Here is a 22,877-nt window from a genome sequence, read left to right on the forward strand (position 1 = left end):
TAGATTTAATTCCTCCCAATTTGATAATTAGTCATTTCAATTCAAATTTTAATCATCTAGTTTAATTAATTTAATTAATTGTTTGATTTGGCTTAAATTTCTCAAGTACCAATTTTAATTTTGAATTTCATTATCAATATCTTTAAATTTCAGCATTCTAATTAGCTTATTCTTTTATTTCCAATTTAAGCAAAATTTCTTGTGTGAATAATATTTTTAAAACTATACTACTGTGACCCATGCACTTGCGAAAGCTATTTTACAGCAAAATCATGTTTTTGGCGCCGTTGCCGAGGAATTGTTTGTTTTAAGTTGGATTTTAATTGTTTTAAGTTGATTAGAATTTTTATTTTCTTTTATTTTCACTACTGTTCCTTGTGTTTTTCAGGTACTTTCCTTGTTTATGAAATGATCGAAAAGCACAAGTGATACTCAATTGTTGTTCAACCCTGAAATTGAAAAATTCTGTCAAGCCAAAAAAAAGGAATCTAAGAGGAGAAAGGAAGTAGAAAAAGAAGAACAACTAAGGTTTTAGCAAGAGAAGAAAATTGAAAATATGGAGAATCAAAATAAAGCTATTGATGGAAATAATGGAGGAAATGAGCAAAACAGGCAGAATGAAATTGTTAACCAAAATGATCCTCAGATAAGATCCATGTTAGATTATGCCTTTTCAAGATGTGCAGATGTGAGAGATAATAGACCTACCATTAGAGCTAATCAATTTGAGTTAAAGACTAGCCTCATTCAAATAGTCCAGATTCACACTTTGGAGGTAGTCCACTTGAAATTCCCCATTCTCATTTGAAGAAATTTTTAATGATATGTGGCACACAAAGACAGCCTGGAGTTTCAAATGAAGTGATTCAGCTCACCTTATTCCCATTCTCTCTTCGGGATTCAGCATTAGAGTAGTATGACACACTTCCATAAGCTACTATAGCTACTTAGGAATAGCTATCTCAAGCTTTTCTATCTCAGTTATTCCCACCTGGAAAGACCACTCATTTGAGGAATTTGATGGTAGCTTTTAAATCAAGGGATGATGAAACTTTTTATGAATCTTGGATGAGATTTAAGGAGCTTGAAAGGCAATGTCCTCATCATGAAATGTCCAAATGGATGATTGTTCAGAATTTCTACACCAGAGTTACTCCAGCCACAGAAATACAATTGATTCACAAACAAGAGGAGATTTCATGAGAATTACAAGTGAAGAATGCTATGATCTATTAGAGAAGATTGCTCATAGTACCCATTTGTGGGGAAATCCTAGAGCATTTTAGCCAAAGAAGGCTGGGATCTATGAACTTGACTCAGTTAGCTACATGAATGCAAGATTTGATCAGTTAACTTAGCTACTTAGTGATTTTTGCACAAAAGCAATAGCCTCAACTCCAACAACTATGCAACAAGTTGCCTATACCGATGGAACCCAAAGTTGTGGAGTTGATTACTCTTCTTATGGTGATGATTACTTGCAAGAACAAGCTGCTTATGTAGGAGGTTATCAATAGAAACCTATGGAAAATTCTTATTCTAATGTCAATAACTCAACATAGAGACCATAAATCATCAAGGTAAAGCTCAAACTATACTCATAACCAGCAGTATATGCAGCAGAATAGGCCTCAGTTTCAGCCTCTATTTCAGCCCATAAGGCAGCCATAACCTGGATATCAATCAAGAGCACAACAACCCCTTCCACCTCATGAACCAAAGCCAACCTTGGAAAGCATGATGGAGGAATTTTTTGCTGAATAAAGCAAGATGAATAGCAAATTGGAGGAAGAAATGCAACACATGAGACAAACCATGGATCAATTACAAGCCCACAACTGTATGTTGGAGACTCACTTGGCTTAATAAGCAAGCTCATCAGGAAGTAAATCATATGGCACATTACCTAGCCAACCACAGAACCCTCATGAACAATGTAAGGTTGTAACCTTGATAAGTGGTAAGAAAATTAGTCAAGAGAGTGAAAGCAAGAGAGAAAAAAAAAAGAGCATAAAAGAATAAAAATCAATTGAGAGCAAGAAAAATGAAAAAGAAGAAGAAAGCAAAAGTGAGCAAGATGAGGGAGAGAAGCCATACATCCCACCTAAGCCTTATAAGCCCACCCTTCCCTACCCTTAAAGATTCATCAAGCATAAACTAGATAAACAATTTGGTAAATTCCTTAAAGTGCTGAAGAAGTTGTATATCGATGTACCATTCACTGAGGCACTATCCCAAATGCCAAGTTATGCCAAGTTTTTGAAGGAGATTCTTACCAATAAGAGAAGGATAGAGGATTATGATACCATCAACTTGGGAGAGCAATGCAGTGCTATAATTCAAAACAAGTTACCTCCCAAACATAAGGATCCGAGTGTGTTTTCCATTCCTTGTCATATAGGTGATAATTGTGTGGTAAATGCCTTATGTGAACTTGGAGCTAGCATTAGCCTAATGCCTCTTTCAATATATGAGAAGCTGAAAATGGGAGAGTTGAAGCCCATAAACATGTATCTTTCATTGGCTGACCATTCAATTAAATATCCATAAGGCATTCTAGAATATGTGCCTATCAAGGTTGGGAAATTCTACATTCCAGTGGACTTTGTCATTTTAGATATGGAAGAAGACACAAAAATTCCTATCTTGTTGGGAAGACTCTTTTTGGCAACAAATGGTGCTTTAATTGATGTAAAGGGTGAGAAATTGACACTTAGAGTGGGAGATGATTAAATGATATTCGACATCAATCAGCCATGAAGAGAAAACATGAAGAAGTTGAGTCTTATTTGTGAGTAGACATTATTAATGAGATTGTTCAAGAACATTTCAGAAGAAGCTATCCACAAGACCTACTGGAAAATTGCTTAGTCCATAGTGGGAGCATTGATGATGACAACCCACACATAACTGCTTTTGCACAACACTTGGAGAGCTCTCCACCACATCCTAAAGGTACAATTTTTCAACTTGAAGAAGTGCAAAATTTGAAGATTAAACTACCATCATTAAAGGTAGAGGATGCCCTAAAGGTAGATCTTAAACCTCTTCCTACTAACCTTAGGTATGCTTTTCTTGGACCCAATGAAACATATCCTATTATAACTAATGCATCTTTGACTGATATTGAGATTGACAAATTGTTGAGAGTTTTAAGAGAATATATGAGAGTTTTGGGTTATGCAATTGATGATATAAAGGGAATTACTCCAACAGTCTGTATGCATAGGATTTTCCTACAGCCAAATAGTAGACCTTCTATTGAACACCAAAGAAGATTGAATCCTACAATGAAGGATGTTATGAAAAAGGAAATCCTAAAATTACTAGCTGCTGGAATTATTTACCCTATTTCTGACAGTGAGTGGGTTAGTCCTGTGCATGTTGTACCAAAAAAAGGTGGAGTGACAGTTGTTAAAAATGAGAATAATGAATTGATACCCACTAGAACTGTTGCAGGTTGGAGAATGTGCATAGACTATAGGAAGTTGAACAATGCTATAAGAAAATACCATTTTTTCCTTCCTTTTATGGATCAAATGTTAGAGAGATTAGCCAAGCATTCTTAGTCTTGTTACTTAGATGGATATTCTGGTTTCTTTCAAATTTCAATCCATCTTAATGACCAAGAAAAAACTACCTTTACCTGTCCCTATGGCACCTTTGCTTATCGAAGGATGCCATTTGGATTGTGTAATGCGCCTGCCACCTTTCAACGGTGCATGATGGCCTTTTTTTTTTACTTTATTGAAGAAATTATGGAGGTCTTCATGGATGACTTTTCAGTATATGGCACTATTTTTTATTCATGCTTGACTAATTTGTCTAAAATATTGCAGAGGTGTGCCGATAATGATCTGGTGTTGAATTGGGAGAAATGCCACTTTATGGTCCAAGAGGGGATCATTTTAGGGCATTTGATCTCAAACAGGGGAATAGAAGTAGATAGAGCCAAGATAGAAATTATTGAAAAAATGCCCCCCTCTAAATACTGTCAAAGGAGTGCAGAGTTTTCTTAGACATGCTGGATTTTACCAGCGATTTATTCAGGATTTTTCTAAAATTGCTAAACCCTTAACAAATCTTTTGAATCATGATGTTAAATTTGATTTTAATCAAGATTGTAAGGTTGTTTTTTGCAGGTTAAAGACGGCATTAACAACAGTTCCTATCATGCAACCCTCGAACTGGACTTTGCCATTCGAAATCATGTGTGATGCAAGCAAGTTTGCTGTTGGAGCTGTCCTTGGCCAGTAGAAAGAGAGAAAACCTTATGCCATTTACTATGCAAGCCGAACCCTTGATGAAGCTCAAGTTAATTATGCTACAACTGAAAAGGAGTTCCTTGCGGTAGTATTTGCACTCAATAAGTTTCGTTCTTATTTGGTCAACTCAAAGGTAATTGTTTTCACTGATCATGTAGCAATAAGGTATTTAATGAGTAAGAAATAAGCTAAATCTAGGTTGATTATGTGGATTTTGTTACTTCACGAGTTTGATCTAGAAATAAGAGATAAAAAAGGTGTTGAGAATGTGGTGGCTGATCATCGTTCTAGGCTGAAAACTAAAAATAATAATGATAATATTGTACCAATTGATGAGTTTTTTATGAATGAGCAGCTGTATGTGTTGAATTCTGCACTTTCATGGTTTGCTGATATAGTGAATTACTTGTCTTGTGGTGTCTTGCCACCTGATTTATCTTGGCAGCAGAAGAAAAGATTCTTTCACGATGTTAAATTTTATTCTTGGGAAGAGCCTCTTTTGTTTAGGAGATGTAATGATGGAATGATTAGGAGATGTATACCAGAGAAAGAAATAAATGATGTTATTTAGCATTGCCATTCCTCTGAGTATGGTGGTCATTGTAGTGTCTCAAAAACTGTTGAAAAGTCTTGACATCAGGTTTCTATTGGCCTAATATGTTTAAACATGTGAGAGACTTTGTAAACAAGTGTGATAGGTGTCAAAGGGTAGGCAATATTTCCAAGAGAGATGAGATGCCCCAATAATCCATATTAAAAGTTGAATTGTTTGATGTGTGAGGAATTGATTTCATAGGGCCATTTCCATCCTCATATGGGAATAAATATATCTTGGTAGGGGTGGACTATGTATCTAAATAGGGAGAAGCTATTGCTACACCTACCAATGATGCAAAAGTTGTGGTGAAATTTCTGAAAAAATTTATTTTTGTAACACCCCGTTTGCATAGCCTGGTAGATTTCACTGTTCCAGTGACCGGTGTCGGTCCGGACAGTTAAGGGGATTAGAACCACACTTAAGACAACTAGATAAGCCACAAACACAAATAATTAGTAATGTTTAATTAATTAAGTATAAATAAGAAAAATAGAACATAAGAAGTTAAACGAGCCGAGAGTCACAGCGATGGGTGACCTCCTCGGGAACGACTGCGAAGTCGTTTTAAACTCAAATTTCGAACCGTAAAAGTGACGCTATGTCCTTAGGACCCTTATGAACACAAAGTGGAAAAGAGAAAATCACGAAAAGAACTGTTAAGCCACCAAATAATTAGGTCGGAGCCTAAGAAATATGGAATTATTTGCAAACCGAGATGAACCGGCGAGGGGCAATTTGGTCAATTGACCCCGAGAGCTGACTCCTGACCTAACTGTCAAATAAAATCGTAGAAAAGAAAATTTCAGAAACGAGAATTAAATTAAAGAACTAATAGAAAAATAAATAAAAAAGAGAAGAAGAAGATGGAAAAGTCAAAGGTAATGACATCATGCATGACCTCATGCATGATGTCATAAAGAAATTAATTAATTTATTTAGTAATTAGGATTTTGGTCTTCTTTAAGTGATAAAGATAAAAGAAAAGAAAAAAATTAAAAACAAAAAGCCATCTTCCCATTCTTGCCGCCTCCCATTTCCCTCTCCCTCACCATAGTTAAATCCTCCATTAAAGCTTGTGTGTAAGCTTTTAAAACCCCAAATTTTCCCACAAACTCCCCAAAAATTATGGATTACACCTTGTTCTTGCAACTTGGAAAGGAGAACTAAGGAAAGAAAAGTGAAGAAAGTGAAAGATTTGAAGATTGAAAATTCAAGGAAAGGTTAGTAAGCTAAACTTGAAATTTCTAGTTGAATTAATTGTGTTTATAGTTCAATTAATTAGAATTATGCTTAAAATGAAAAGAAATTAATTGTTGGAGGATTAAAGCAAAATTCATCCAGCTAGGGTTTTGATGTGTGTGCATGAATTTGATGGACTTAAAGGTGTGTATGAGCTTGATAGAGTTAAAGAAGCATGTATATAGGCATTAAATTGGTTAAATGAAACAACTTAGTGAGTTAGGGTTTTGCACTTAGGGTTTATGAACCAAAAATGTAAGAAATGAGTAAATGGTGTCTTGGACCTATTGTGAAGTGAAAAATGGTCAATAATGACCAAAGGAGATGTGTGGGAACTGTTAGAATGAAAGTCAAATTCGTAGGGTAAATGGTCATGCTGCTGGCAGCATGACCAAGCCAACTTTGAAGGATCAAAACGAAAATTTTACAAGTCCAATTGATATGCCACCAATTGGGGATGAAAATAGACATAAAATGACACAATTTTCATCTAGGAACCATGCCCAAAAACTGACCAAAACTTAGTGAACCAATTGACCAAAGTAAAATGAGAGCAGGCTGCCACTGCACAAACTGACCAAATGAACAGTAATTATTCATTTGGTCATAACTCGAGCTAGGAAGGTCAAAATGACCTGAAATTTTACCAGTAATTAGATAAGATATAGATCTAAAACTTTTATGAAGAATACCAACCCAAATTATGCCATTAACCTAACCAAATGATTGAGCAAAGTTGAGTTACCGAACCTGCAAAACTGCAGATTTCCATTTGAGCAGTAAAGTTCCAAGGGCTATAACTCTCTCTAGAAAACTCCGATTTAGGCGATTCTTGAACCTATGGAAACCTAAGACGTAGTATAACATTTTTTATGAAGGAAATTAGACCAAATTATGGACTTAACTTGATCAAATTATTGAATGAATTGGATCAAAAATCTGCCAGAACCAAAATCTCAGCATGAACAGTGCACGTGAACAGTAATTGTATTTTGGCTATAACTTGAGCTACAAAACTCCGATTGGGGTGATCCAAAAATGAGAATACACTTAAGACAATAAGGAACATTTTTTATGAAGGAAGTTTTGCCAAATTCCAACAGTAGATTGACCAATGGAACAGTGCAACTTCGGAGCACCAAAACCAAAAATTGGCAATTTTGCCAAAATGACCTAAGCTTTGAGAAAATGACCAAAACCAACAAGTTTAATGACCAAAATGTGGTATGTGGGTGAAGTTGGAGTTCCCATACCTATTAAGCCTTAGAAAGTCAACTATTTGACTTGAATAGTATAGTGAATAGTAACCTGAAACACAAAATTTCGAGAACGTCGAATTTAACACGTTAGAGCTAGGTAAATGTGAAACTAAATTTATTTTGGATTTGTGTTAAGTTCTAGTACTGAAACATTGTAAAATTATGTGTTTCAGTTGAAAAGAATATCGGGAAGGAACCCGAGGAACTGAGTCGAGGCTAAGGGGCGACTCATTTGAGGTTTGTGCACAACATCATTATGCTTTAAAATTCATTGATAAAGTGAATGAAATATGCATTTTACTTTTGCTTTGAATTGTTGAAAGTATTGAGACCTTATTTATGATGTTTTGATTTAAACTGTGAAAGTTATTGTGTATATTTGAAATGACAATGTTTAGCAAATTGTTAAGATAAGTTTTGAAACCACAGTGTCATAACCATATATTTGAACACCTCACTAGCACGACTAGTGGGGGTAATCAGTTTCGAATTTTGATTCCTTCTCTGGAGAAGTGTTGAGGTGTGCCAGTAGAAGAGGATGTGAATAGATATCCATATATTTGAGCTAGCTAGCCTTGTGATGTGATTTCTCTTTAGCCTCTGGCTATTGACATTCTATTTGTTTCGAATGGCATGATCTAACTGTGGGATTTATGAAACGTGTTTGGATACTTCGAAATGAACTTGGTTTGCATTAAAATCTCATAATTCATGTTTTGTGTTTAATGTTCATGTTTAGTCAAATTTTTGGAATAAATGTGATTTATATTTTGCATAAAAATTATTTTAGTATGTTGTGTACCACTGAGTCCTAGTACTCAGGGATAGCTTCTATTGCTGTCACAGATACAGAGACTAGAGGAGCAGCAGACTGAGCTGCTGAGGTGTGAGGAGTCATCAGCTTGAAGTCTTCGGGTATAATTTATACCCTAACTGTAAATATTTCTTTTGATGTATATATTGCACATAAATGTATGGACATGTAAATGAGTTTTGAGCAGCTTGTACAAAAATTTATATGAAATTTGTAATAAAGTTTAGTTGTATTTCTTTTGATGTAAAATTTGTAAGAATGTATATAAATTATTTTGTCTCTAATGAAATATGAGTACAACTATTTTATTTAGTTTGAATGAAATGGATTGCTAATATTTTGATGATCGTTGGATAGTGGATTTGAAATTTGAAAGTTGATAAATGTGTTGAGAAATTGATTGGGATTGAGTATGAAATTGAAGTAGTGGTTGAGAAAAATTTTTAGAAGTGTTTTTTTACAGGTATTTGAAGAACGGTTTTCTCAAAATACAGAGGGAACTCTGTCAAAATTTTTATAAAATTTGTGTAAAAATAAAATGGGCCAAAAATATTAACTAGTTTAATTTTAACTAAATGTTTTAATTACTTATTAGAAAATGCTCACCAATTACCAAAAGTAAGAAATTTGTTTTAAAATCCCTTGTAGGGTGCTTAATGAGTTATCGGTAGGTGAAGTTCGGTAGTTCATTAAGTATTCTACGGGATCATGTTATGCCTTACAAAGGGGTAAGGTGTGACAGTTTTCACCAGATTTGGTGTCCCACGTGCCATAATCAGTGATAGTGGTAGCCATTTTTGCAATCACCAATTTGAAAAATTGATGAGAAAGTATGGGGTAAAGATAGGATTGCCACGCCATATCACCCTCAAACAAATGGCCAAGTAGAAATCACAAATAGAGAACTTAAACAAATCTTGGAGAAAACTGTTAGCAAGTCTTGAAAAGATTGGTCCCTTAAGTTAGATGACACTCTTGGGGCATATAGAATAGTCTTTTAAACTCCCATAGGAACAACATCTTACAGGTTAGTTTTTGGGAAATCATGCCATTTGCCTATAGAGTTAGAACATAAAGCTTATTGGGCCATAAGAGCAATCAATTTTGATTTTCAAGCTGCTTGACAGAAAAGGTTGTTGCAACTTAATGAGTTAGAAGAATTAAGACTTGATGCTTATGAAAATACTAGGATCTGTAAAGAAAGAATAAAAAACGGCACGATAAGCATAAAAAGAAAAAGGACTTTAAAGAAGGAGATTTGGTGCTCTTATTCAATTCAAGGTTGAAATTTTTTCCAAGAAAATCAAAATCAAGATGGTCAGGACCATTTAAAGTTGTGAAAGTTTTCCCTCATGGTGCTGTGGAAATTTTTGGTGAAAAATCTGGTAATTTCAAAGTAAATGGGCAAAGGTTGAGGCATTATTTAGTTGGTGAGCCAATTGAGAAAATAGCAACCTGCTATATTTCTCATTCTCCATGAAACTTTGGTTGAGTAAGGTCAAGCTAAAGACCTAAACTTAGCATTTCTGGGCATAACCTACAATTTTTCTTTGATTATTTATTTCTTTTATATATTTGTTTTAAGTCTTTCTATACTCTTTATTTAGAGTTTAACATTGTTATGATTTTCTTGTGCAGATGGGATACAATTCATTGCAAGCAAATGAGCATTTGTCATTCTGTTTTAGTTCTAGTTTTAGATTTCAGCTTTAAATTTTAGTTTTAAATTTGTTCCTTTGTACTTTTCATCTTTCTATAGCTGAATATTTGCCGGTTAATTTTGTAGGACTCATTGCTCTTTTTGTTGATCTTAAGAGGAAGTTTTTCTAAATTCTGTCATCTTGGTTTAAAAAGAAAATTATTTGCATATGGATGTGTGAATTGGTGCTTTGTGAATTTTTAATGAGTGTTTGATGAATACAGCAGGTTGAGAAATTAGAACTCATTTTACGAAGGTCTGATCACTTGAAATTTAATTTGTTTCAATTTTTCAAGTACTATGCAACTTTGTCAAATTTGGACAGAAAGTTACACAACCTATGACGCAACCAATTTTGGTTTGTGTCGTTGCTTGTGTTCATTGGACACCAATTTGGACAGAAAGTTTCACAACCTGCGACATAATCGATTTTGGCTTATATCGCAGCTTATGTTCACTGGGTGCAATTTTGGACAGAAAGTTGCATAACTTCTGGCACAACTTGTATCCTTGTGTTCTAACTTGTATTGTTTATTGGGTTTTACAGGTTGATAGCCCAATTCACCAGAATGGGCCCGCATCCAAACCCTTCATCCAAGTGATTTCTAAGCCTTTTTCACCTTTCATTTTAAGGCCCTACCCATATTTATCAAAATAAAGCCCAACCCATTTTATATTTTAAAATCCACAAACACATTTTTTTTTTAGCCTAAAAGCCCAATAACCCATATTTATTTCAAAAACCCAGAAGCCACTAACTAATCAACCCTAACCCATAGCCCGTAGCCCATTTCACCAAACTTATACCCAAAAAGCCCATAACCCTATCCCATTAACCCAATCTCACAAAAACTTCCTTCTTCTTCTTCTGCTCGCAGCCCCCGCCACCACTTCATTCTTCTTCGCACCACTATCCACGACTGCCATTTTTCTATTATTTCTTCTCCTTCTTCCCATTCTTCTTCTCCATTATTAACTTCTTTTATTTTATTCTCTATTGCTATTCTCCACCATGGCCGATTCCCTTCTCCCCTTTGAAAACTCTCCTCCCCATTCGTCACACCCAATGCCACAACCTCCACCCACCCACTCCATGGATACTGACGTGCTGGTAGCCCATTCTAGTGATGTTGCTTCTTCCCTAACTCTTACTACATACCAGAAGAAGAAGAAAGCCAAAAATATCAAGCCACATAAAACCACAGGTGGCACAAAAAGAAAGGAACTTGAACTCACCACACAACTGTAATCCACCCAGCAGCCTGCTTCTGTTGTACCTGGTGCTCGTATTGGAATCCTGAAATCAATTGCAAAGCACCAAGGGAAGTCTTCAGGAGTGCTGAAATGAAAGATGAGTTGAAAGCCATGCAAACTAAGCTAGAGTAGATAGAAAATAACCAAGCACTCATTCTGAGCATCATTTCTCCACAGCAAGCACCAAAAGCACCACCACCTCCACCCGATGGCAAGGGCAAAGGAGTTATCATTCGTGACTGAGTAGCTTTTAGTTTCAGTTTACATACTTTATGTTTTTATTTTAGTTGCTTAATTAATTAGTGTTTTTAGCGATTTGTTTAGGTAATATTTCGCATGTGTTGTTTTTCTTTTATTTGAAACATTTGCTTATTCAGTTTTTTTTTTAGTTGCTTATAAGTATTTTTTTTTTATTTTATTTTGAATCCTCAATGCTTTGCTCACTTTCTTTTGATATGTTACTTTGAAATTTCACTTGATGAATGGATATCTCATGATTATATTTTTGAGCTTACATCAAGTTTTTGGCGCCGTTGCCAGGGAATTGTTTGTTTTAAGTTGGATTTTAATTATTTTAAGATGATTAGAATTTTTATTTTCTTTTATTTTCACCGCTGTTCCTTATGTTTTTTAGGTATTTTTCTTGTTTATGAGACGATAGAAAAGTACAAGTGATACTCAATTGTTGTTCAACCCTGAAATTGAAAATTTCTATCGAGCCAACAAAAAGGAATCTAAGAGGAGAAAAGAAGGGAGATTTTGCAAGAGAGAGAAGAAGGAAGAGGAGCACGTGAGATCAAGTTTTGCAGCAGCAGAGGACGCCTTCTGCAACACTCTAGTAGCAGATTCTTCGTCATTTTACAGGGTTTTTCTTTTTCTTAGCTTAGATTTTCATTATTTCTTCATTTCTCTAATTGGGTTTGTCTTGAAATCATGGTTTGTGAGTAGATTCTTGACATAAATCATTCCATGCAAGTGAGCAAAGCATTAAGGATTCAAAATAAAATTTTGAAAAAAAATGTACTTATAAGCAACTAAAAAAAAAATACTGAATAAGCAAATGTTTCAAAGGTAGACTGGGGTTGGGCAGGGAAGGTTGAGCGGTTGGCAAGGTTGGCAATGAAGGCTGTGGGAGAGTTGGAATAGCAAGGATTGGTAGCACTGCAGACTTTGGCAAATTTGGCACCGAAGGCAAAAGACGGTAATTGCAGAAGATTGCCAACTGCTAAGCTAGCATCCATGCTTAAAAATGACAAAGAAACAAAGAAAGCAAGGATGAAACAGTAGAAAGAGGCCATAATTAAGAAGATGTTGCTATAGTACTAAGGGAATAATTTGTTGAATTGTTGTGGTTTTCGATGAGAAACAAGCAGCGCTATGAATGAACTTATATAACTGAAGATTTAGGTTAGTGTTATGGCAATAGGAATGGGTAACTATTAGGCAGTCACGAAAATCACCTATTTGAATTTGAACTCGATTATTATTATTAGTTCAGCAGTCGAAGTGAGTATCTGAAAATACTCAATCGCACACTATCTTTATATGGCAAGTGACGCAGTCATGTAGAGTGAAAAAAAAATCGACACATGATTAAACCCTTGAAAGTAAATAAATTTATTTTAAGATAAATAAAGCAAAAAGAATTTTATGAAGAAGAAAACTTCATTGAATAATTCTGAAAATTTTTTATATAATAAAAATATAATGGGTATTTATAGAATTCTAAATTTAGATAATGATGAATTAAAGAGTACTAATCTAAATAGAAAATATATTTAAAGACTCAAATTAAATAGAAGTAATATTTTAGAGTTATAAATAAACTAGGAAATATAAATAAAACTTATCTAAGAAAACAAAGAATCTATCTAAAATTAGAAGTTCTTATGAAAATGGAAAAACAACAGTCTTTGATTTGGTATGGATTTGTAGACCGTGTCATTTCTGATGCAGCATCTAGGGTGAAAAAAGATCGATACATGATCAAACTCTTGAAATTAAACAAAAACTAATCCAAGATCTTAAAATAAATAAAACTTAATCTAAAGCCTTAGAATAAATAAAGCAAAAATAATTTATGAAGAAGAAAATTTTATTAAATAAATCTGAAAATTTTTTACATAATAAAAATATAATGAGTATTTATAGAGTTTTAAATTTTAATTTATGTAAGAATAAATTAAAGACTCTTAATTTAAATAAAAAAATATTTAAATATTTAAATTAAATAAAAGTAATATTTAGAGTTCTAAATAAACTAGAAAATATAAATAAAATTTATTTAAAAAAAAAAAATTCATCTAAAACTATAAATCTTTGTAAAATATGAAAAATATAAATATTCATATTTAATCTTGATTTACACACTGCATCAGCATGGATGATAACTAGTTAGCACACATATCAACATCTCACAGTCTTTCCACCTATAGGTTGACAAGTGAAGTTGTGGGATGGATAGATAACTGACAAAGTCATACCAAGATCATCAAAAATTAATGCTCAGTAATTGATATTATTGTGAACTAATTGGCGGATTATCCACAATGGAGTTTGGGGTGAAGTTAGCTAAAGTCACCGGTCTTTCTAATAATTATGTAGAATTTATTTTTTTTATATTTTAATAAAAATTAATTTTTTGTAAGTGTATTATACTTTAACATATGAAATCTCAAACTTAAGTATGCTATAAAGCTAAATATATTAAACAATCAATCATACTTGATTAGTGATATGAGATCTTGAATTAAAGTTTGCAATAAAGTCAAGCAGACTAAAAAACCAATCATCCTTAAGTTTCAACTTTTTCATAAATCTTGATGTTTAAAAGCATTGTTTTAAATTTAGATCGGTCTATTTGGCTTAATTAAGAATGGAATTGAGCTATGACCAATCTAGACTATCCCTAAAAATGAAAATTTATGAAATTCGACCGAACTCGGTGACTTGGGCGACCCATTCATTGATTATATGGGCAGAGTGGGTTTCAATCTCTGTTTTTTTTTTAATTATTTTTTAAAAAAAAATCATTTTATACACGTGATAATTATTAGTTGTAGTTTGTGACACGTCATAATCCTCAACAGGAAAAAAACATTATATAACTATACTTTATGGTTTTTTGACCTTTCAGACGCAATGTTAATGCTGATTCTACAAAACTCTAAACTCCTATTTTGAATAATCTAAGTTTATTATTAGTATTTTTGGATAGTCAATTTTGAAGAAAGATAATCCACTAAAATTAAGTATTATTGATTAGAGTTTAAGAATATAATAAATTATTATTTAATTTTTATATTTTAATGAAATTAATTATTTAATTTTTATACTTTAAAAAATATATTATTTAATTTCTATATTTTATTTTTATTAAATTATTTAATTTATTCATATTTTTTTTATTATTTAATACAAGTTAACTTATTATTTAGTATCTCTATTTTAGTTAAATTAATTAGTTAGTCTCTATATTTTAAAAAAATACATTAATTAGTCTCCATAATTTAACTTCATTAACTATTTAGTTCTATAATTATTTTTTATATATAAACTATTCTAATCATCTCCCTCTTATTTCTTTATTATCCTCCTGTTATTTCTCTCTCTGTATGTTTATTCTCCTTTATACCAACACCTTTCTCCCCCTCATTTTCTTTTTTTTTTTTATCTGTTAATAAAAATTATACAAGTTGTCTACACAAAAAAAATTATTCAATTTTATTGAATTTCTAAATAATTAAGGAAAGTTATTTCCCAATATAGAAAATATAAAAATGATGTTCAAGAAATTAGCAATTTGAAAAAAAATATAAATTCAGATTTAATATTCACATAATGAAATTTCTATTTTTATCTAAAAAAATATTTTTCAAAATACCTGAACCAATTAATTAGTTTAATTAAAATAAAAAAATTAAATAATAGTATTTTTCAAAATACAGGAATCAACTAATTAGTTTTTTTTTAAATAGATGGTTTAAATAGTAGTGTGAATAATATGAATAATGAGAAATTTAAAGGAGGGAGTAAATAGTTTAACGACAATAAAATACACAAACTAAACATTATATTTTTTAAAATACAAGGATGAAATAGTAATTTCGTTAAAATATAGAGACTAAATAGTAGTTTTCCTTTAAAAATATATTAGACAACTTCATCAAATATTAAAAGGACATATTTTGATATGCAAGTTAATATACTAAAATTATTTTATAAAAATATTATATTTAATAATTTAAAGTTTGACATATTATATTATTAATTTATTTAATTTTATATTATTTTAATATTAGTATATTAATATTAATGTGCAAAAATTTATTAGTTACATAACGTAAATTTAATATTTATTAAATGATATATAATATAATATTAATTCAGTATATTAATATTAAAATTAATATATTAATATTTATAAATTGGATTAATTACATAAAATTTAATATTTATTAAACAGTATTCACGATAAATAGTCTATTGATTTAACCCCGAACTCTCCAGAAAACCTTGACTAAAAGAGAGAGATAATATTTGTATAGCTAAACAGCCAAATACGCATTCCACAAGAAGGATTTCCAAGAGGATGTTTAGATTGACCTGCAGTGACAAAAGCTATTTTGATGATTTGTTTGGTGGCATGCATGGTTGCTCCATTTATGTATCTGCATATTTTGACCTGCTTGCATTTGATTATATTCTAACTTCAATGTTTAGCCAACTACAACTACATTGGCCAACTTGTAACTTGGAAGTTTAGCTAACCAGAAACACCAACTTGAAGAGTTTCAAACTTTTCCCCAACTACATCACCTACCCAAGTCTACCTCAATTCCTATATAATCCTAAAACCTGAGTTTGCTTTTCTCATTCTAAACGTAACAAAGATCTTTAATTTCCTTTAAGATCTATATCAACACAATGGCTTCTTCCAAGTGCTTGATCTTTGCTGCATTCTTCATTGCTTTATCATTTGAAGTTGGCTTGGCTGCTCGTCATCTTCAGCAATTGCCACCTTCAGTACCAAATTTTCCAATGCCTACACTGCCACCATTGCCTAGTGTTCCAACTCTGCCACAGCCCACTTTGCCTACAAACCCATCTCTGCCTAACCCTACACTGCCTCCACTTCCAAGCTTGCCGAACGTTCCGAAGCTTGCCTTGCCTCCATTGCCGAACATCCCCACAATCCCCACTATCCCAACAATTCCTTCCATCCCATTCCTTTCTCCACCACCTGGTAACTAAATCATTGATATTTTCATTGGTCGTCAGTTCACTTTGTGGGAGGAGATAGGAAACTTGGACTAGATTTATATATGCATATTGGAAGACTGCTACTAATTCCCTTTGTTACGTTCTGCAGAGTTCCTTGTGACTCATGTAGTCTCTGATAGCTTGTTCTTCATTTATTTTTATGGGTTTGAGTATTATAGCTGCTTGTTATGATATATTGGTGTATGATTGTAATAATAATTTGAGATTTTCATGATTATTAATTACTAGCTATTATATTGTATTTTTATTGAAATGTCATTGTGGCACTATTACCTTATTCATTGAATATCAAGAGTTATAGGAAAAAAAAAAACAGCTTAATCATAAAAATTAACAATGAGTTATTCTGTTACTAATTAGTAATAAATTTACAATAAAATAAAAATTAAATTTATAAAAAAAAATTAGCAATAAAAAAAATTAATTGCTAATTTTAGCATAAAAAATTGGTTGTCATGTCCGTCCTTTTTAAATAGGACAAGTGCAACCTGTAACTAAATTAACAATATTTTCTCTAAACAATAACCAATTAACAATAAGTATATGCTACAAATATAAATTTATCAAAAAATTAATTGAAAAATAAAATCAATATATATTAAGATACTAAAAATACAATGCTATTAGATATTCCAATATAAAGTACTGGTTTCTAGCTAAAATTTTTCTTCCTAGCATATGCATAATCCATGTAAATTTTGAAAAAAAATAGCACAATTATTTTAAGAAACCAACAATGAAATCAAATATTAAGAATATGAAAGACATCAAAACAAATAAAGGTACTTATCCAATTAACTTAGCATCATTTAATATTTACACAATGTTATCAAAGGGCAATGTTATCCAGTAAATTTATTTTGCTAATCACTAAGAAGGATTTGCCAAAACTCGCATTTTTTATTTTTTATTTTTACCAAATAAGTGTTAACAAAGTTGAATGACAAAAAAGCTAATTCATATAGCTGATTCCAATTAATTTGGAGTTAAGATTTAGATGTTGTTGTTTTATGAGATAAGCTTACCATACATATTAATAAAATACCCAATTTGAAAGATAGAGTTCCTATTAATTAAATTTCCCAAGAGATGTACATGTACTTACAAGATAGGTAAGTTTTACATCTATAATTGACTTGTGCTTTTTGATTGATTATATATAGAACACGAAGCAACAGCCAGCTAGCCAAGCTTCCATATTTGTAATATTTTAGCTTGGAATATAATCTTCCCTCTTGTTTAGTTAAACTAATGGGTACGTTTAATGCTTCGTTTGGTTGCAGCAAACAGGAAAATAGCCAACAAATCTCCACATAAAGAGATAGAAGAAGAGAATATGCCAAATAGATAACTTTCTATATCCAACATGGAAGTTTTACAGGTGAGAAGTTGAACTGCCTGCATACAAGCTTTCCAACCTACTCAAACTTGAAACTCCCCAATTTTCCACTTCCCAATATCCCTATAAAAGCCCAGCACAAGTGCAAAATTAACACAAACAAGACACAATACAGATTTCAACATTTAGCAGTTGCTGCAAGCTCTTTATACCTTTTAAAGTAGTCCTTGTCTGTGCTCCAAGCTATGGCTAAAATTCATGCCTCATTCTTCATATTTCCACTGTTGCTGATTTGCCTGATGAACTGCCACACAGTCAGGGTAGAGGCGCGTCATCTCCTGGAGACAACATTTTCTGAGGTACCTGAGCTTCCTAAACCTGAATTGCCTGAGCTGCCACCACTGCCTAAGGTTGAGCTTCCACCATTTCCTGAAGTTCCAACCTTGCCAAAACCTGAAATTCCCACTCTGCCAAAACCTGAATTGCCGCCTTTTCCCCATCTTCCTGATGAGCTGCCCAAGCCCACATTGCCTACCATACCAACTCTTCCCAAGGACGTCACACCACCTCAGTCAACCACTAGTCCTTAAATTAATAGCCATACCATTTATGCTTCAATATTTTATTTTCTGATTACTTTTTTACATTTCCAGTGTCATATACGATATCAGACTTGAGAGTGTTGCATCTTGAGGGTCTGGTTCATGTATATATATGCATGTTGTTACAATTTCTTGAGTGTTGGTTCTGTTGAAGTTCGTATTTTCTACTAGTTGGAGTGTTGTTTCTATTGGAGAGTGGTTCTATACTGGAGGGCTATTTGTATTTTCTGCTATTTTATTCTGAATTTATGATAGAATTTCTATTACTATAGAGTGAACCGTGGCTTCTTATCCAAATCCCAATTACCATGAATGTTTCGTTTGCTGCTTCTTTGGGCCGCCATCATTATTTGATATGAATGCTCAAAATAGATCAATAGAAAATCATAATAAGAATTCAAGGTATATGCTCGCACTCCATTTTGAAATATAATTATATAAATAAATCTTATTTTTCTTTGTTAAGTAGGATTTTATCTCTCTTAAAGTAGAAAAATTTTACAAGCATGGCGAAAATTTTAAATAAATTATATTTTTATATAATTTTAAAAATTAGAGAATGTTTTAATAATTCTTCAACAAAATCAGAGAATGTTTTAATAATTCTTCAACAAAATCAAATTTGTCGATTTGATTTTACTGATATCAAATCTAATATCTAATTAGTAAATTAAAATTCAATTAATAAGGAATTCAGTAAAATTATATTTTTTAAAAATATAATTATTTATATATATATACATTTCTTATCATACAAGATTAACATTATAACTAATTTAATTATTATTTATAATTTTTTAGGAAAATTTATAATTTAGTCCCTGAATTTTACCCTATATTACACTTTAGCCTTTAAATTTTGAAAAATTAACTATTTAGTCTCTGAGTTTTGCAATATATTACACTTGAGTCCCTAAATTTTGGGAAATAAATTATTTAGTCCCTATAATTTTAATATATAGAATAATTCAATCCATGTGAGTTTAATATTTATAAAAATTTCATCCATTGATGTAAGAATTAAATTGTTTTATCTATTAAAATTATAGGGACCAAAGTGTAATATAATACAAAATCTAAGGGTTAAATAATTAATTTTTCAAAATTTAGATGCTAAAGTGTAATATAGTGCAAACCTAGGAATAAATAATTAATTTTTCCAAATTTAGGGACTAAAATATAATATAAAATAACACCCATAGATTAAATATTTTCCATATTTTTTATCTATTATTTCTTATAATTTTAAATGATTTAGTCACACAAGAAAATTAATTTAAATGCAAAAATCCTATAATTAATAAATTTTATAAAAAGATATTATAGTCTAAATAAAAGTTTAAATCAACTCAATTATAAATTAATGAAAAATAATTCCAAAAATAAAGTTAATACAAACTGCAATTTATAAATTTCAATGGAAATTTATAAATTAAATTAAACTCCCTTCCAAAAATTATTCCAAGAGTTGCGTCCTCTTTCAAATACAATTGTACTTGGAATCCCAAAAAGATTGTGAAATCAAACACAAACTCACTCCCTATATATATGTATATATTTCCCCACAAAATCCCAAAATCAACATCATCAAGACAGAAGAAAGAAAGAAAGAAAGAAAGAATGGAGTCACAACACAACATGGATCCACCGCTCTGCGCTAATGGCTGCGGCTTCTATGGATCAGTACAGAATCTGAATTTATGCTCCAAGTGTTATAAAGAATACCAAAAGCAAGAACATGCAATAAAAGTGGTGACTTCCTCCATATCCCAGCCTTCTTTGGCAGCTGAAACTGTTGTAGATTCAAGTATTGATGAAGCTGCTTCAACAAGCACGAAGAATCGGTGCACTAGCTGCAACAAGAGGCTAGGATTAATGGGGTTCAACTGCCGTTGTGGGAATGTGTATTGCAGGTCGCATAGATACCCTGAAGCCCATGCATGTACAGTCGATTATAAAGGACTTGGCCGTCAGCTTTTAATCAAGCAAAATCCACTTCTCAAGGCTGATAAATTGCAAGACAGGATCTAGTTGCAGCATATGAATTTAAAGAAGAAATTGCAGATTTTCTTACTTTGTCTTGTGGCATAGTGTGGTATTTTTTTAGCATAATTTTGCTTTTTCAAGAGTCATATTGGTAGAAAACATATTGTTGCTTTCTCAGTTTAGGCTTCTGGCTGTACTTTTCTATCACAATTCACAATATACATTCAAATTCACTAGTGGAAGAAGAATGATTAATAGAACAAATAAAGAGATCTGAAAAAATTATAAAACTTTCACTACATGATAGGGGTGCAATACAAAAAGAAAATTACCAGCATAGGAGGCAGCCAAGAAAGCAAGTTGTAAGGTCAACGATGAACACGACATTTAAATTAAGTATTTTTTAATGTGTTTAATTACCCATAATTTGATTCCTTTTAAAATTTACTTTTAATTATTTAAAAGGAAATTTAAATATATAATCTAATAATTTTTATTTTAATTGGATTAATAAAAAAATAATTTTTTAAGTTTAAAGTATGAGTTTTTAAAATATTTTTTATTTAATTAGGTCAGTTTATAAATATCAATATTTTAAATTTTTGCTACAAAAATTTTAAGGACAAATGTGAGATTTCTTAAACATATGCTCATACTCAACCTACCCTCAATTAAAAATTAAAATTTTAGAGGGACAGTAATGGCCCTGCCACTCCCTTGTATCCAATACAATGATAAATTTACTCTCCTTATTTGGAAGGAAATCAAACACTAACTGCATTGACATTATGGCACTTTTGCATATAGAGTGTGGCAAAAATTCTGTTATTAATTCATCATAAAATCAAGAAGATAGCATACAATGTGTCAAATGTAACTGGAAAATGGTAAGAAATACAAGTATTACTCTTAGAAAACACAATGAAGTTTACATAAATCTTCAGCTCGAGAAACACATGTTGACCAGACACTCAGACAGCACATCATAAAACATCAATCATTGGATGAAGTTCACCATGAAATCCACTGCAGAAATATGAGAAGGTACAATCATTTAAGGACTAGTGGTTGAAAGGAAGGGATTGATGTTGGTTTGGCAGGTAATGTGGGCTTAGGAAAGTGAGGCACATCAGGCCATTCCGGCACTTCTAGCTCTGGCAGATCCGGCAATTTTAGTAATGGTGGCAGTTCAACCTTAGGGAAATATGGCAGCTCTGGCAATTCAGGCTTAGGAAGCTCAGGTATATCAGATAACGTTATTCCCAGAAGCTGTCGCGTATCTACCAGAATTGTCTGGCACTCTGGCTATTCATCATTGACATACTAATCATCAAAAGTGGTAATATCAAAGCTGAGAAATGATGATAGGCCATATTTGATGAAACTAACAATGAGTTTGGAAGAAGATGAAAGGAGACTTCAAGGGTGAGTTGGTAGGAAAAGATTATGTATTCAACTTCTCAACCATGTTACTAATACCCCATCACTCAGAATGCGAAATCTTCTCCCAACTTCTTTCCAGACTTCTCAAATCCCAATATGCTTCATAAAGAAAATTTGGGATTCTTTTAAAATTGACCTCCTTGCTGCAGCTAGATGAATCACCAGACAATATTCAAACAGACCCTTGAAGTGGAGAATGCACCATCCAAAGACCAATGGTATCTGTTGCTTGTTGGTTACTTTCTAGTTGGCATCTAGGCTATAGTTCTTAATCATGATCAACCACAGGTTACTTGATTTACCTATCTACTAGGTATATCTTCTCTCGAGCAATTCTCTCTTCTTCCAGCTTCAAAGATAAGATTATCAAGATTAATTTTTCTAAAGGTACATTTAAAATGTTCAATGAAGAGAGTCTTAGAATCCACCCTCAAATATCAGCATATTCTTCCTCTCTTCTTGCCTTTAGCACTGTTCTCCTCCTGTAAATCATCATGAATTTATCCAAATTCAAATTCTGATATGAGAACTTACCAAAATTCCTTGCAACAGCTTTTAAATCCCAAAGCAGCTAAGTTCATACTCACATCCACAAAATCACATTTCCAATCTAAAACTCTAACTCTTTCCTTCACTTTATTTTTCATATTAACAGGTCTCAACAAGCTGAAGGCCAATAATCTCAATTATTCCATTGTCTCACTCAAACATTGTTTGCATATATCTTTCAGAGAACCTCATAAATCATAATACGAAAGGACTATTGTCTAAGCTATATCTACTGGCTCTGGCCATGGATATCAGTAGCAAGAATCTCTTTCATCTGGGATAAGAAAGCTTATAAGTTCCAAGACAAACCAAGATAGTGCGACTATCATAGTATGAGCCCAAAATCATCAATAGACACAAAAAGAAATGCATAGACTCAAACCAGATGGACAGAGCAGCAACCGAGACAAAAGCTGCAGGAAATGAAAATACTAAACCAAAAGTCTGAAACAAATGCAGAAATTACTCCAGTTCATTATGTTGGAAAATCCCAACAAGATGTAAGATCATGACCTTTCAAAATTCACGCTTTGAGGAGAACAAGGGT

At 32.3% G+C, this 22,877-nt stretch overlaps 2 protein-coding genes and 1 non-coding gene across 3 annotated transcripts; 2 read left to right on the forward strand and 1 right to left on the reverse strand.

Moving 5' to 3' along the window:
• Positions 1-1,005: 1,005 nt before the first annotated feature.
• Positions 1,006-1,112, reverse strand: LOC131182611 (small nucleolar RNA R71). Its single transcript, XR_009150874.1, has one exon. It is a non-coding gene; the product is annotated as a small nucleolar RNA R71 (small nucleolar RNA).
• Positions 1,113-16,054: 14,942 nt separating this feature from the next.
• Positions 16,055-18,340, forward strand: LOC110656457 (protein PELPK1-like). Its single transcript, XM_021813281.2, has 2 exons — positions 16,055-16,373; positions 18,066-18,340. Exons 1-2 carry the CDS (start codon positions 16,055-16,057, stop codon positions 18,338-18,340), a joined length of 594 nt encoding a protein of 197 aa, XP_021668973.2.
• Positions 18,341-19,963: 1,623 nt separating this feature from the next.
• On the forward strand, positions 19,964-20,410 carry LOC110656465 (putative zinc finger A20 and AN1 domain-containing stress-associated protein 8). Its single transcript, XM_021813292.2, has one exon. It carries the CDS (start codon positions 19,973-19,975, stop codon positions 20,381-20,383), a length of 411 nt encoding a protein of 136 aa, XP_021668984.2. The 5' UTR covers positions 19,964-19,972; the 3' UTR covers positions 20,384-20,410.
• The last annotated feature ends 2,467 nt before the right edge of the window (positions 20,411-22,877 follow it).

The sequence above is a fragment of the Hevea brasiliensis genome, chromosome 8 (assembly GCF_030052815.1).
Source record: "Hevea brasiliensis isolate MT/VB/25A 57/8 chromosome 8, ASM3005281v1, whole genome shotgun sequence".
In the NCBI taxonomy this organism is placed as follows: domain Eukaryota; kingdom Viridiplantae; phylum Streptophyta; class Magnoliopsida; order Malpighiales; family Euphorbiaceae; genus Hevea; species Hevea brasiliensis.

Bases quoted from the DNA above. Each gene is read 5' to 3' on its own strand.
- LOC110656457 (XM_021813281.2), top strand. From the start codon at position 16,055: ATGGCTTCTTCCAAGTGCTTGATCTTTGCTGCATTCTTCATTGCTTTA. The intron at 16,374-18,065 runs GTAACTAAATCA...ACTGCCACACAG, and splicing joins ATTCCTTTCTCCACCACCTG to TCAGGGTAGAGGCGCGTCAT.
- LOC110656465 (XM_021813292.2), top strand. From the start codon at position 19,973: ATGGAGTCACAACACAACATGGATCCACCGCTCTGCGCTAATGGCTGC.